The sequence below is a fragment of the Peromyscus eremicus genome, chromosome 12 (genome assembly GCF_949786415.1).
Source record: "Peromyscus eremicus chromosome 12, PerEre_H2_v1, whole genome shotgun sequence".
Lineage (NCBI taxonomy): Eukaryota > Metazoa > Chordata > Mammalia > Rodentia > Cricetidae > Peromyscus > Peromyscus eremicus.
The window spans coordinates 73310816-73327710 of record NC_081428.1 but is presented as its reverse complement, the minus strand read 5'-3'; the positions used below and the strand labels follow the sequence as shown (position 1 = coordinate 73327710).

At 42.0% G+C, this 16895-nt stretch overlaps 1 protein-coding gene across 1 annotated transcript in view; it reads right to left on the bottom strand.

The window, feature by feature from the left end:
• Positions 1–2230: 2230 nt before the first annotated feature.
• LOC131922414 (immunoglobulin lambda-1 light chain-like) overlaps positions 2231–16895 on the bottom strand; it is a 63078-nt gene continuing 48413 nt past the window's right edge. The window contains 2 exon segments of the mRNA XM_059277198.1: positions 2231–2678; positions 3871–3907. Coding sequence (XP_059133181.1) covers positions 2359–2678; positions 3871–3907 — 357 coding nt within the window. The 3' untranslated portion in view covers positions 2231–2358.

Sequence of the window (16895 nt, the reverse complement as noted above, 5' to 3'; positions counted from 1 at the left end):
AAATATCAATATCCTTAAGCAAGGAGTTACTCTTTGACAGTTTTATTTTAAAAGAGTTGAAAATATGGGAGTACAGGCTGCTGTTCTTGCACCAAGGAGGTTGAATGAAGAAGTTCAAGGTCAGACTAGGCTACAAAGCAAAAATCTATCTCATAAAGAAACAAAAGTTTCCTTTTTTCAGTGTTTTAGTTTTTGTTGTTGCACTTACTTATTTAGGTTTACTTCTAGGAATTATTTTTCTACATGGAAGCTATTAGGAATAGAAGTGTTTTCCTGATTCCTTGCTAAGCCTGTGAACTGCTGGAAAGCAGGAAAGCTAGTGATTTTTGTATGATGATTTGGTGCCTAGTATATGGTGCTTATAGTTTCAACACTTTTCATGTGGGGTCTTTAGGGCCTCTTATGCACACAGACAGAGGACTACTGAAAGCCTGCACATCCTTGTTTATGCAAGACTAATCACAAGGCCAGAGTGTAGGATTAGCCCAGACATAGATGAGAAGGTAAAGTAAAAGTGTTTTGTGTACAAAATGAAGCATTATTCAACCAAGGAGAAGAACAAAAGTATGTTGTGTTCAGGATTAGGGAAAGAATGAGGCATAGGGTGCTATATACGGTCAAAGAAAATGATGAACTTGAATGAAAATATTTTTGTGAAACCTGCCACAGTGAACAATGACTATGCAGCAGTAAAAAATAAAAAGTAACCATCATTAGAAAAAAGGTTTGGGGAGGTAGTTCAGCAGTAGAATATTTGCCTAGCATGAATCTGAGCTCATTAACCAACACTGCAAAATTTATGTAACTACTAGTTGATGGGAATAGAGCTTTACTATCTCTACCTTTGCTCCTGAGTCTTTAGCTCAGTGTTCTCAGTAATTAAACTACAACAAGCAGAGCATGGTGGTGCTCATCTGTGATCCAGCACTTTGGGGGCAGAGGCAGGCAGAGCTCTGTGAGCTTGAATCCAGCCTGGTGTGTGTACTGAGTTCCAGGGGAGCTAAGGCTGTGTAGAGAGACCCTCTCTCAAAAAAAAATAACAGCAATAACAACAAAAATGTTACAACAAAGTGATGAAAATGTGTTCCTCTAGACAGGAGCTGGTGGGTGAGTATGGAGCTGGCATTGAATCCAATATGGCCAAGGACAGAACTTCAACTTTGAATCACCACCATGAACTAAGTCATTTGCTGTACAACATAATCTACTGAATACCCTTTTAAGGCAGAAACTACGGTTTGAATTGGTGTGGCTAGGATCTAGTAGGTTTGCCTTATTTCTGCTCACACCACTGTTTTGAATACTCCCTAATCCTTTAGGATATGTCACCAGGCTGATTCCACAACAATAAACTTAGTACAGACCCTGGTCATGTGTCCCTAAGTCCTGGGAACTATAGAACAATGATGTTGAACAAGGTCTGCATTGCTAGGAGGTTGACCTAGTCCCCTAGTAGGGGCCTGTGATAACTTCAGGATACAGCTGCACCCTAAACTATTATGCCTTGAGCTAGGGAAAGAATGAGACCTGGTTGGATGGGGATTCTAGGGACAGTCTTGTTCTCTGTAGGGTACCCAGATATTTAGTCATGCCTGGAACCTTCAGCACTGATGTTGTATGACAAATCCCAGAATCAAGTTCTGAAGTGGAGACTTGTCATAGTCTCTCACATTCAGCACTGAATGCCTTTGTTAACATTTGGCCTGAAAATCATGTCTTGTTTGCCTTAGTTCATGTTCACATGAAGGCTGACTGCAACCATACTGCAGCCTTCATGAACCCCACATATGTGCTATCTTCAGCCTGATTTTACTTGTTTGTATTGATTGTAATAAACTTCCAATTTCCCAATACTACTTATTCATTTTGACTTGAGTAACAGAAACTGAGATCACAGATAATAGAAGTGTCCCAGTCTCCAAATTGTAATTCTAAGGCAAGATGATTAAGCATCAATAGATTGTTAGAAATGGAGGAGACACATGATTAGGTATATTAAAGAGTGAGAATACGGAAGTTTATGACATTCACACTGTACAATTTCATGGTGTGATCAGAGCTCCAGAGGAGGGCTGGGAAAATGTGTCTGTGTAGAGATGGTACTCCCTAGGGTGATGATGATGCAGGCTATAACCCTGGGTGAGAGTACAGGGTACCAGGACATCCCCACACTACTCTGAATCTCAGGAAAATATACACTAAAACAAATGAGTTAGAGTAGACTTACAAGTTGGGAATGGACATTTTATTGTGCGTTTCAGGAGCAGGGAGAAGGGCTATGGTAGGTAAGAGCAGTAAAGGTATACTTGTGCATGATTCAAATCCTAGCCTCTGTGGGTTTGTTGAACTTTGAAAGGCCTAGAAACACACTGTAGGTGACAAGCTCTTCTCCACAGTGTCCCCTTCATGAGTGACCAGACAGCTGATCCTGCTTATAGATTTCAATTCTTCTTCTGTCAAGTTCAGGTAGCTGCTAGCCATGTACTTGCTACCCACTCTCGTAGGCCTACTGGTCTCTGCACCCTGGGTGATAGGTGTACCATCTGCCTCCCAGGTCACTGTCAAAACACCTGGGTAAAAGTCAGTTATCAGACATAACAATGTGGCCTTTTTGAAAGTCTTGAGCTCCTCAGGGGATGGTGGAAACAGGGTGACTGAAGGTGTAGACTTGGGTTGACCTGCAGGGTAGAGAAAGAGAAGCTCAGAATCTTAGTCTCCCAATAGGAATCCTGGAGGTAGCATGTTAAGTGATCTGAGTTTAGTGACTGTGTTTGAACACACAGAGTACAGAAAATGGGGTATGCATCTCTTCTATATACTTCCTATGTTCTTAGGAATTATGCACCCCATATTTCTGCAGTAGTTCCTTGATACCTCCCTGCACTTTGACCTTCAACAAAGATACCTGACCTTCACTTTTCTGCCCTTGTAACCTTCTTTCTGTTTTTTATATATGTCTGCAGTCTGTCTGGCCCATTCAGAGGACAGTTCTGAGGTAAAACCTGTCCTGAGTCTAAACTTTAAATATAGGAGTTTGTTTTCACCCAAATCTGTGCCTTGTAGGTCCCTGGCCTCTGCTCAGTGTAGCATGTATCTGGGTGAACTGTTTCTCATTCTGCAAACTGAGGTGAGATCCCCTTCTCTGGATGAGTTGTGTAATTTTCATGGATCAGGACCAGAGCTATGTGAATACAGTTGCTCTGTTTCCTAACCAGTGTCTTAGAGAGACCCAGGAACCCAGCTTCCCAACTGCATCTCCAGTCTCTCTTCTCTTGACTTCCTGTGTCCAGAGCTCCCTTAGCTTTCTTCTCCTTACTAAAATTCCTGAGTTTTAGATTGATTACTGCTCTATTCATAGCTTTCCATGGGATCTTGAGGATCCTTTCTCCTGCCTGTCCTAGGAACTGAATCCCAAGTTCCACTCTCCAGCTTACCTGACCTCTGACATGTTATTCACCAGCCTCAGTGCTGAGTGTTCTATGTTCTTCTAATTCAACAGCTTCTTCTCCTTCTGTGTCTCTGACCTTCCTTCCCCATGAGATAGTAACTCACTTTAGCCCTCACAAAGTTCATTAAAGATAGACACTCATAGAGAATGACACAGTGGAGTACTTATAAGAGCACTGCATATCTCAACAAAATGACAGACACATATTAACAGTTTATCTTTTTTGCCCTCGTCTTTGAGATTAGACATGAAAGGTGACAGGGAACCATCTAAGGCAAGCGGCAGAAAGTAGAGAAGCAAGAGATTATTTACCTAGAATGAAGTTTAAGCATTAAGTACAATAGAGAATGAGAAACAACTGAACAAAAAAATCATCTCAAACCCTAGAGGTTATAGTAATAGAAGAGGAAAGAGTCACTTACCTAGGACAATCAATCTGGTGCCTTCGCCGAACACCCAGCACTGTGATATAGGCTCATGCAAAAACCCTACATGCACCTTACCCTCCAGTTTCAGCTGTGACATATGCAGTCTCTGGTGATTCTGGGATACATGGTGACCTCTCTGAAAGTTCCTTTTTCCCAGGATCCCAAATGTCCTCTGAGCCAGCCTTACCAGAAAGTCATTCATAAAATTTCCACACTTTCTTTAGAAGAAGCTCTTTACAGGATAAGAATGAACAGAGAGGAGCCCTTGGTAACAGGTCATGAAAGCTACTAACTGTGTGGAGTCTATGCAAAGTCTTGGGCCCACTATCTCAATCTCTGCAGCTCTTGCCTGGCAAAGATCAAAAAAAGAAGTCTGAAGCCCTGCTGAAGACAGCAGGTGGAGAGCACACACAACCATCAGTTTCAATTCACATCTCATTTTCCAACACATGGTAGAATCATTACTAATAATACATTACTAAATACTATAGGGTCGTGTCATGCAGTCATTTAATGACAACTTGACTATTATCAAGAAATAATCAATAACTTCTTTTGGAGTTTGATATGCTGTCTAGGAATTATTTTTGTAAACCCGGAAGTATATTTAATCATAGCAGACAAGATACAATTTCTGGAATGTGCTTTTCTAACATGATATAAGGGAGGAGTTTAATGTTATAGTTGAATCAAAATCCAGTTAAAATGAGGGTTAGAGGTTGCTTGGTGGGAATATGAGAACATTACTATTTCTGTAGTAATTAGTAATTAATTAATTAGTAATTAGTAATTAATTAATTTTTGTGTCCAAATTTGTGAGTCAAAACTTGAAACAAAAGGATGAGGAAGTGAGTCTCTGAGCAATATCTGGGTACGGAGAATGTTGGCTCTATCCCCAGCAAGGAACATTGCTGTGAGGACACTCAGGGTCTTCCTTTCTTATTATTGGGCATGGACTTTATCGTGCCCTAACATCAGAAAGCTGCCATGAAGCACAAATCCCAAAGGTTCTTCCTAGTTCAGAAACTGGGGACTAGGAGCCTGAGGTCAAGTTCAGGGTTGTCAACTGTCACTCTGCCTCATTGATGAAGAACATTTCTGGCTTTGCAGACTGTGCTACTGCACTGTCTAATCCACCAGTGTTCTGGATATAGTTAGGGTCCATACTGCTTATGAGCTACCAAGGATGATGTCTCCAAGCCCTGAACACTAAATCCTTGCTGACTTGGACAGAGGCTGGGTCACTGAATGTTGACTGTGAATTTCAAAGACCTTGATTGACACCAATCTGAAGTGCACACTGGTGTGCTGATGCACATAAGAGGACTTGGGCCAGTGAAGAGGGTGCCTGCTACAGCTAAGTCTACCTAAGCAACTGGCTTGAGTTTACCTCTCAGGTCACACTCAGTCTTCCTTTAAGTCTCACTTGACCTGACTTTGAGTAGTCCGTAATTTGACTCTGAGACCAGTTCCTATGAACAATTATTTAGAACCCCTTCAGGGACTGAGTTGGATCCATTTCTCATTAGATCTAGTTATTATGCTTGAGTGGTTATCCCACCTCATGCCCCATTATAGAGGACCATGAGAACCAATGTTTTCATTATATAATAGAATTGTCTAAGTTTATTGCAAGAATCTACACATTTGGAGACTTGCTATATAATATTAAGTTAGTTGTTTAGCATGAAACATGGTGTCTTACTTCAGCTACATTCTAAATGTGTGTACCTGCATCGCAGGGCTCAGAGAACAATGCAGCACAAGGGAAAAGTCACTCTTAGGGTGATACCCTCTGCATGTTTCAAAGGAGAACTAATTTCTCACTGGGAACCTGAATCCCATCTCCCCACATTGTAGATCCAAAGGATTCAAAATTAAACATATAAGGAGAACAAATGGGACAAAGTAGTACTTCTGATCAATGATTTTTTTTGAATATTCAGTGGGTAAGAGAAAGGTTGAGATTGCTAGCATAGAGAAGAGACCCCATTCTGTGTGCACTAGTCTAAGGAAAGGCTGGGCTCCTAGAGACAGTCTGCAGAAGATACACTCTTTTCTACAATGTTACCTTCGTGTGTACCTTGGCAAGACAAGCAGTCATGAGATCTCCACTGGTCCACTGTCAAAGTGAGGAAGCTGTTGGCCATGTAAAATGTTTGGAGGGATGTGTAGTGGGCACAACCTGGATGATAGGTACACCATTTGCCTTCCAGGTCATGGTTGCACTACTCAGGTAGAAGTCATTAATCAGACACACCACTGTGGCTTGGTTTGTATTGAGCTCCTCGGAGGAAGGTAGAAACACTGTAACTGTGGGAGTGGACTTTTGTGGTGGTATTGTGTTCCCCAAAATATTGTGCACCCTAATAAACTTATCTGGGGTCAGAGACAGAACAGCCGCTAGATACAAAGGCTAGAAAATGGTGGCACTCACACCTTTAATCCTAGCACTCCAGAGGCAGAAACCCATCTGGGATCTCTGTGAGTTCAATACCACATTGGAAACAGCCAGGCATGGTGACACACACCTTTAATCCCAGGGAGTGAGCCTTTAATCCCAGGGAGTGATGATAGAAGGCAGAAAGATATATAAAGTGTGAGGACCAGGCCAAGTGCTTCTAGTTTCTGGTCCTCATGCCTTATATACCTTTCTGCTTTCTACCATCACTCCCTGGGATTAAAGGCGTGAGTCACCATGCTTAGCTGTATCCTTGAACACATGGATTTCTGCCACTGGAATGCTAGGATTAAAGGCGTGTACTACTACTGCCTAACTTCTATGTTTAATATTTGGCTGACTTATGTGAATAAAAGAAGGGGGTTGATTCAGGAGACAAAATACAAAATATCAAAATCTCAGTGGCTCTTCACCTTGGTCATCTTATTCACCTGGAACTTTCTCTTCTTTCTCATCTGCCCCCTTGAGCCTCCATGAGTACAGCCTTCTTAGTAGCCTTTACTGGACATTCTACCAAGTTACATGACCTGGACACTGTCTGCAGGCATGACTGTGCTCTCTCCACCCTATTGAATATAATCTAACTTGGAATTTACCCCATATCGGATTACCTTCCCCAGCCCATCTCCTCTTTATTTCTATGGTGGTCAGAGCTCTCTGGCAAACAGGTTATATTCCACCTTGCTTTGAAGATCGCATTTTCATTAAGTGAGGAGGCCCCTTCTTTGTCCCCAGCACCCAGGAACACTGAACCTTCTGTTATCTTGGAACAATGAGTCTCCACATCAATTCACACAGCTTTTCCACTGGGTAGTGTGTTCCATTCAGCGAAGATCTGAGGTTACTCCAGGGCTCTAATGCTTCCTACACATTTTGACCTGACCACTATACCATCTACCCTGGCCATGTTCTGAAGGTTTCTTCACTCAGATGGAAGAGCATTGCTGTCACTTGCTCACAGCAGCAGCCTGTTTCCTTGACAGTCAGGGAGTATTCTGAAACCCCAAGTTTGTCCCTCATTCCTGACCTCCTAAGTTTAACATGCCATTTGAAGAAGATAGAAAGCAGCCAATGGAAACATGAGACACCATAACCCAGGGATATGAGGCTTTCTAGATAGAATCCTCCACAATCCTTAGATGAGCTAGATCTGGTTTCCCTACTACTCAGTGTTGTCCCTGTGTCTAGAGGACCTCAGCAGCTCAGTAGAAGATCTGACAAGCCTACTCCTTCACCATACCTCTGTGTTCCCCACTTAGGTAATCTAAGTTCCTGGAAGCTGGACCTACATCTCTAGTTCCAATCCTTGACACCCTATAAAGATACTATGGGATCTGAAAAAGTCCTAGTAGCCCTTCCTTGACCCAGTCCATGGTCCCCAATGATTAATCTGTCTGAGAACAAGGATGGAGCCCTTGACTCCAGCCAGACCATAACTAAATCCCATGAGATCACAGTATATTTATAAGAATCTGAGGCCAGAAGCTTCTGATCTTCTGGCCTTTCCTGCAGATTACTCTAAAATACTTATCTCCCCTAGTCACCATGGAGAAGGTTAAGGATACAGTCCTTAAGTCTGGGGAGGGCAGATGAGAAGAGGTTCCCAGAGGGAAAAAACAGACCTTTCCGTGACAACAAGGGTTGAGCTGAATGGGAAGGAGCATTAAAGCCACTTACCTAGGACGGTGAGCTTGGTTCCTCCACCAAAACATTCCATCACGACTGAGACTCAACCCAAAACCTGTAGGGCTAGCACCTGGCCCTGTTCTCTGGCAGCTGGGCTGGACCAAAATACTAGCTGGCTGTAATGGGTGGAGCTGTGACCTAACTTGAGGAGCAGTAGATGATAATCCTTTTCTCTGGCTTTGTCCTTGTCTGGCAGGGCCCTCCATGGACTTGTTCTACACTGTGTGTACCCGGCCCTATCTCTGATACTGCCTGTGCTGACAGCAATACAGAAGATCCCAAAGAATCCCAACTGACACATTATTTCAGGTGCCTTTGTTGTGTGCCATAGAGTCCAATGATTTTTAGCCTCATTTTACAGACTGAGATGGTTTTCCTCACAAATTCATATAGTCACACTTGGCCATCTTCTTCTTTGGAACCATGGACCCAGGACCACTCTTGCCTTAAGAAACTTCCACAGAGAGAATTCTCTTTGAATTACTTACACACAGAGACATAGCTCATATGCACTTTATTTTTATGGGGTGTTTCAGAATACAGTATCTGTTCACCATTCTATTATCTATAAAGTACCCATCTATTTGATTTTTTACATTAGAACATCGGTAGACTACTCTGACTTTCATCTTCATAGTTTTCTGAAACTTTGTAAATAAACTACTTGGCTTTTTAACATAAAGGTGAGTCATCAGAGTACAATCTTGTTCCTTGATGAAAATGCTGAGTATTGTAAGATCATTTCTTTTCAAATTAATTATACACTGCATCAAAATTGCAGTCATACAGCAAAAGTCGACTTCTTGAGAAACAGGAAACTAATTATAAAATCAAGCAGTAAGAACAATGGAGAATAGGCATGGGTAGTTGGTAGATGGACCAACATGACAGTGTCTACCTGATTAAATAGAGAAGGGTATAGGAGGGCAGATGGGGAGAGAATTACTAACTTTAAAGACCTTTTGAAAAGTCATGTGGAAACCTACTACTATAGAAGTTTCATAAAATATGAAAATATATGAAAGTAATTTAAATAGAGTTACCTAACAATGGGGGAGACAATGCCCCAGCTAGACATAATATGCCACAGAGTAAAACTCACAGGACTAGAAATTGACTATATTTTGTAGAGTCATTGGTCAAAGAATTCCTGCATATACCTTATGCCCCTGCAACATCACAGATCACTACCAGGGCCTTTGGTTCGTCTCTACAATCTGATGGTATCAAAGTCCTGTTGTCAAAGACAATGCTTCTTATATCATTGAGCAGAGAAAAGCTGAGTTGGTGCCTAACTAGAAGCTGCACCTCTACTAATTAGTATTCGTTACACTGGAAGGTGTATTGCATGCTACCAGAGGAGAAAGGTAATCATTAATGTCACTTAACTACAAACTATATGGCATACAACAGCAACCTGCCTCTCAGATATACTGGTGCTATAGTGGCACAAATACTATGGGAGTGATCAACTATCCTGGTTGGAATTAAGGCCCTCTCCATGAGATGGAACCCACACCTGGCACTATGAAAGTGGCCATGAACCTGAGATTACACAGGTCATGAGCCTAGGGGAAAATCTACTATTATTGTTTTGTTAAAGGAGCAGCAGTAAAATGAAGTTTTTGCAATTGATAACCACTGGTAAAAGGGAAATCAATTTTCTCCAAGGGAGTGACAGTGACCATCAACCACACTCAGGGCAAGCCCATACCCAAGATTCATTTGCCAGCACAAAATGAGATTCATGTTTTTTGTAGCTTTTTCTGTTTTGTTTCAGTGTTTTTGTCTTAATGGTTTGTTTGCTTGCTTTTGTTTTTGTATTTTTTTTTCTTAGAAAGAAAATAACTTGAAATTGAGTGGATATGGAGGTGGGGAGGGTCTGAGAATACTTGGGGTAAGGGAAAGAATACCATTAAAATATATTTAAATAATAAGAAGAATGCAATTGGGAGCATTTAGTATGCTAGGATTATAATTTTAAACAGATTTTCTTGTTTCTAGATGTTTCAGAAACATGCAATTTTAATAAACTATTATCCATATGTTTTAATAGCAATAAAAATAACCTTTACTGGGCAGTAACTGTCACATTTTGCTGCTGGGTAACATGATTTTGAAGCTTTCCATTAGATTGCTTATGATGGATGTACTATGATGTGCTCTTATGCAGCATTTATATGATTTCCTATTTTCTGTCATTATAATAATGTTGAGCTCACTCTTCCTGCATATACGTATTTGGTTACAGGTTTCATTATGTTCCTTGCTTAGGAATAAATCATAAAGTAGAAATGTACCATGAAGATAAACAACATTTCTTTTAGAACTCATTCCTGTTCCGGAAACGGCTATGCATTTAAACCTCTAGACAGTCTTTAAGATTGTTAATTCCTTCCATGATAATTCCAATAATTATTACTTTAAATCTAGTCACTTTACTTCTTATTCCTCAGGGTTAAGTGTACCTGAGCCCCCTTCACATCTCTGGGCTGTTGTGTGATATTTTGTTCTTGCCTATAGTTACTGTACTTACTGTATTTAGACAAAAGGGGGAAAATGTTGTGTGATATTTTGTTTATGTTCTGACAAATAAAGTTTGCCTGGAGATCAGAGGGTGGAGCTAACCACTAGTTAACCATAGAGGCCAGGCAATGGTGGCTCACACCTTTAACCCCAGCACTTGGGAGGCTCACACCTCTAATCCCAGCACAATCGGGAGGTAGAGACAAGAATATAAGGTGGTGGGGACAGGATCTCACCCCCATTTGGTCTGAGGATTCGTAGAGTTAAAAAGTCCCTAGTGGCTGCTCTGCTTCTTTGATCTTTCAGCTTTCACCCTCAATATCTGACTCTGAGTGATTATTGATAAGACTAATTAGGATCACACTTCAGCAGGCTGTGCCCTAGGTACATTGTCTATCAGCTTCTTTGGTTTCTGCCTCCATCCTCAAATATGACCATACAGTTTGCTATTGGAACCAACTTTTCCAAGAAACAATTCAGCTTTGGTGGTCACCTGTTGTACTAACTGGTTTTGTGTCCACTTAACACAAGCTAGAGTTATCTGAGAGGAGGAAGCCTCAGTTGAAAAAATGTCCCCATGAGATCCAGCTCTATGACATTTTCTCAATTAGTGATCAGTGGAGGAGGTCCCAGACCATTTTGGGTGGAGCCATCCTTGGGCTGGAGGTCCTGGGTTCTGTAGGAAATCAGACTGAACAAGCCATGGGAAACAGGCCAGCAAACAGCTTCCCTCCAGGTTCCTGCCCTTTTGGGTTCTTGTCCTGATTTCCTTCAGTGATGAACAGCAATGTGAAAGTGTAAGCTGAATAAACCCTTTGCTCCTCAATTTGCTTTTTGCTCATGGTGTTTTGTTGTAGCAATAGAAATCCTAAGACATCTACATAAACCCTTCTGATGCCTCTCTCACACCTCAAAGCAACAGCTCTAACATTAGACTTCTTGATCCACTAGCTCTTCCCAACAGCTCCCTGCTGTACTTGGTGTCCTCTTCTCCCCATTCCAATCATTGCTTGTTTTATGGGGTGTTCCCATAACCACCCAGTACTCAAACTCTGTAATGCTAGCATTCTTTTCCCATTTGTTGCTCATAAAATTGAAAATTGGTTTTATTCTACAATGGGATAGGCCCCTTTGGTTCAGACACACTTCCTCCTCATTACTAGGCCTTGACCCCAGTAACCATTTATGAGTACCTTAGCTAATGAAAGTCTTAATGTTGGGGACAGACCAAGTCAAGCACCATTCCTTCTATATAGCTTGACTGTCTTTCCCAAAATATAAGCTAGTAATGGTAATATAACTACATGTTAGAGTACATGTCACTGTGTACCTAGCCTTGGGCTCCATATCAGTCACCTTTCTCCAGAAAGAAAGGGCATATTAACACAACACTCTCTTGCAATTCATTGATGTTGAATTCATGGGAGTAATGGCACTGCCAAAGGATGCAATGACAGCCAAGGAGCCCCTGGCCCTTGGCACCTGTGCAACATGCAGCCCAGTAAAGGGGCGTTTATTCTACATTATCATCTGGAACCCATAGCATGGCAGAATCCCTGGCTAGGTAACATAATGATAGTGCATAGCTTAAAGGAAATAGATGAAGGAGGATGGGCAAGAGGAAGATAGAAGAGAGAGTATGAAGTTCAGCATGAGGAGGGGAAGGAGGAGGAGGAAGGAAGAACAGCAACATCCTGTGAGGCAGTGGACACAACCCTCGTGCTGTGCACCTGTCTTTCTGTATGTGGTTTCTCTCTGCTCAGAAGACTCGGGTGAATGAAGTACTATCACTGGCTGATGAGATTCAAAACCAAGATTACTAATATGGCAACAAGTTAATAAAAGCTAAAGTTATTGTAAACAAATCTACAATTAACAAAATGCTAACACTAAGCCAGAGTCTACCCAGACATTCCTCACAGACAGATCCTTCTCACCCTCCCTCAAGGTTACCACATTACTTTTTCTCCACTGGCCATTGCCTGACATAAGCACACATACCTGTTCTTAAAGCTCTGCAGACTGAAGGACTGTTTCCTACCCATGCTCCGAGGCCCTCATCCTGCTCCAAGGCACTGTCAGCTGGCACAACAGACCCTGGTTGTCATGGACACACTCACCAACAGAGATAGAAAGATTATCTTAGGTCAGGGCCTCATTTTTTTGGAGTCTCACTCCCCATTTGCCTATCCTGGGCTTCACCTGTGCTCAGGGTCACAAGTACCTCTGGCCCAACCAGTGGGTGAGATTTCTGGAGGAGATCCATAAGATTTGCTAGTGATGGCTGCCCCAGTACACAGAGGTCCACATGGCTTGTGGCCCCACCCTCAGCCTGCCCCTCCAGGCCCTGTGGTTAATATTCTCTAGAGGTCTATCCTGGGGCATGGGGATGGTTATAAACTGTCTTATTGTGGTTGGGATCCAGAGCTCAACTCCTCCCCTGGGCATCAGCCAGACTGGTCCTGTCCCTAGGGACCTGTGTAGAACAAAGCTGACCAGCACAATTTTCTGGTTCCCCAAGGGATACTCTAGAGCCCTGAAGCTTCTCCCAGGTGCCCAGAGGTTGCAATGAGTTCCTCCAATGGCTCGGGAAGACAAGAGCCACTGAAAGCTTGAGCTCAGTGTCCTGGGGAGTGCTGGGTTTCTCAGATCAGTCCCTAAGGTGGCCCATGAACTCTGTACTCAGGTCAAGTGTGATCAATCCCTCCTTGTATAGAATGTCTCTGCCTGTTCAGCTCCTGTCTGACCCTCTCATGAGTCTGACAAAATCCCATCAGACTGTGACTCTATATAGCTCAGGGGAGCAGTAATAGTGAGATCATGTTGAAACTATCAGCCCCAGACTTCAGGGTTTTGTGTGTGTGTGAAATGGAATGGTGTTCTGCACAGGAGGGTTGTGACCATTAATGGCTGATGGTATCTGCTGGCTCCATGCTGCTGTCTAGTGTATCTGGCTTTGCTGTGGAACAATCTTTTTGTACACTATGAATATGTATTACTCTCATTGGCAAATAAAAGCTGATTGGCCAGTAGCCAGACAAAAAGTTTGGGCACAGTGATCAAACTAAGGATACAGGAAGAAAGAAGGGTGGAGTCAGGAGTCAGGAGGAGACATGGAGAAGCAAGGTGAATGGGCCATGCTATGATAATAAAGTTATCACCACATGGCAGAGTGCAAATAAGGAATATGGATGAATTTAAAACGTAGGAGCTGGTTAGTAATAAGCCCGAGCTATTGACTGAGCATTTACAATTAATATAAACCTCTGTGTGGTAATTTGGAAGTGGATCCTGGGATGGGAAAACTCCACCTACATGGCTCCCTTGTTTGCTCTCCTCTGACTTTAGGCTTCTAAGGAACTTTTCAGGAATCCTCTTGCAAGTGTCCTTGTTCTGTAGACATCAACAAGAATCCAAAGAAAATAATGACAGAATTCACTATTGCTCTAGGGGTTGGGGTACAAAGTGAGCTAGAATCCAATAGGGATCATGCTACATAAATTTTCAGCTCCCCCACCATCAATAATTTTGTTCCCAGATCCTCAGTGTGCCAAAAACTGAAATGTGCTAGGCATTGCTGGTGGAGGAAGGGGATGGTCATGTGCTTTTGGTTGGACTCGAGTTTGAATCCCAGGAATATGATACACAGTTCAGTGGAAATGGTGACATTTTAACACTGGCTGTGTGCCTTGTCTGTAAACCTGGGTCTAAGATTACCTACTCTTCAGGTATGCAAATTATTAAACTTTTACTCTGGCAAATTCTCTAAATTATGATGCCACAGAATTGAGAGGTGGCAGGACTGGGATTTCCAACGATGACATTTTTCTCTCATTCTAGGTGGTATGGTAGTGCTTGGTGCATGGGAAAACATAATGCCCAGAGCCTGGTACATAATAGATATTCAATTACATGTAGTTGAATATGGACATATTGAATGGAGCTTTCTTCTGTTTTATTTGTCTGCTGGTATCTTTTGGTTTCTCCATGTCTCCTTTTTCAGATGTGCCCAACTTCCTACATCCAGAGAGAAAATCCCTATTGTTCCATTCCTAGAATGTCAGTAAAGATTCGTCCTCTTGCTTTTCAAGTCCTTTTACTACCACTAACAACTTTTGTAGTACAGGAGATTGAACACAAGGCCTCAGGAATAAGTGCTAAACCACTGAGCTATTGTATAAGCTCTTGCACAAACTTTTGTAACATTGATTTTAATTGACAAAAATAAGCATACCCATTAATGGAATGTATGTGATATTTCAATGCTTGTCTACAATTTACAACTATCAGACCAAGGTTATTGGCAAATCCACCTACATTTACTATTTTTTTTTGTCTTGGGAAGACTCAAAATCCTTTCTATAGAGCCAGGAACATAGTATGTACATTAAGCCCTAGCGAACTGCGAGCCTGAAGCAAGACCATAACCTGAGACCAGGAGTTTAAAGCCAGCCTTGGCACCATAGAGACATCTCATTTCTTAAAAATGAAAAAGCACTTGACTGAAGCCTTGGCAATTAAGAGTATGTACTTCTCTTGAAAAGAAGACCTGGATTCGTTACATGAGGCCATCACCTATAACTCCAGTCCAGGACATCTGACGCCCTCTTCAGGCATCCACAAGCACCTGCACTCACATGGCGAAGATATAAACACTCAAGCTCACATACACACACATTAAACACATCTGCTCAAGTTCAGAGCTGCAGTTCTTGAAACTTTCAGTTTTTGGTTTGGATATTTTGTTTCAACAGTTCTAGCAAGAATGGCTCAGAAGACAGCAAGGTGAACTTCCTGGCCCTTTAAGGAGTTTTTTTCTGACCATTTTTTTTATCAGATACATGGTTACTCTTTGTACTTTCTGCTGTATTTGCTGAAAATCATTATATTTATTTTCATGGAGTTCAAGGATTACAAAATAGCCCAGAATTTCACTTACAAGCATTGTGATATCCAGGAAGAAACTGTCCATGGTTCTTACATTTTCAAACGTCTTTAACAAAAGCATGATTACCTTTGTTCTGTGTTTACCTTTCTGTTTGAAGTGTGACCAACCATGGAAGGTAGAGACACAATATGACCAGTGTGGAAAATATGGGGTCCCCAAACTCAACTTTGAAGATACCACCTGGGGTTGTCTTCTCATAGTATTGTGGAATAGGTATAAAAATGCTGATGCTTATATTGCTGATACTTATACAAGCTGTTCTTGGTGTTTGATCTAGAGGTCCATATCCACTGCCAGAGTCTCCAGAACTGAGGCAGCTTGCAAGTAGAGAGTGGTCCCACATCTTTCACAGTTCCCCATAATGATGATAATATTGGGAAAAAGAAAATACAAATTTAATGGTGGTAATTAGGGATTAATAGGTTGATCATTTTTCCAGATCAGCTTTCCAGGCTCTTCAGACTATATATTGCCACTGCACAAAATTGCTTAGTCAGCTTCTGAGAGCCAGGCCTGGTGCTAAAGTCTAGATCACACCAATGAATGCCACATATCCTTGACGTTCTAAATTAACATGATTTTGATCAACTATGGGTGTGGGTACCATCACTGGTAATAGGGTACCCTGTGAGGTCTCTGATCTAGTCCAGTTTCTCTCCATTTTGTCACAGGTCCTCTCTTGCCTCTGCCATTGGGCTCCTCTGATCTTGAGTATAGGAGTCTGGGTTTGCTGTGCCCTATGTCAGCACCCTCATGTGGATGTGACTATCTCATAATTTAAAGTCCAGAATTCAGAGTGTCCCCTCAGAGACAGTCCATTGTCTTGGGAACAGAAAAGACTGTCCCCAAGTATAGCAACACTAGCAACTCTCTTCCAAAGTTCTGCATTTATTATGGTCTCTGGGTAGGCATTTCATCACAGGCCACAAGCCACATCCTCATGGGGTAGCCACAGAAATATATTCAGGAAGGATACTGGGACTTTCCATACCATGTAGTTTAAGATTTGGCTGCCTAGACTGTGCTCTTCTGGACTAAAATGGGTTGAGGGCTGAATCCGTCCAGACCTGCATAGAAGGATCCAGTCAAACTGACTGCATGTTCAAGACCTTTGTCACCTTTTCTTCCAGGTTATCTAGGTGTCTCCTGCCCAGGAGTTTCTGTCCAACTCCAATCCGAGACAAGCATCTCTGAGTTCCTGCTGAAAAGTACCTAACTACTCTCCACCCACAACTCTCAGAGTCTTTCCCTGCAGCTCTAGCACCTTCCTCCTTGGAGGCCTGCTGTTGCCCTTCCTGCTTCTCAGACTCCCCAAACTCAAATATATACAATATATCAAATATATGTTATAAATACATATATTTACATATAATTAATTACTTTGTGAAATGGTGTGTG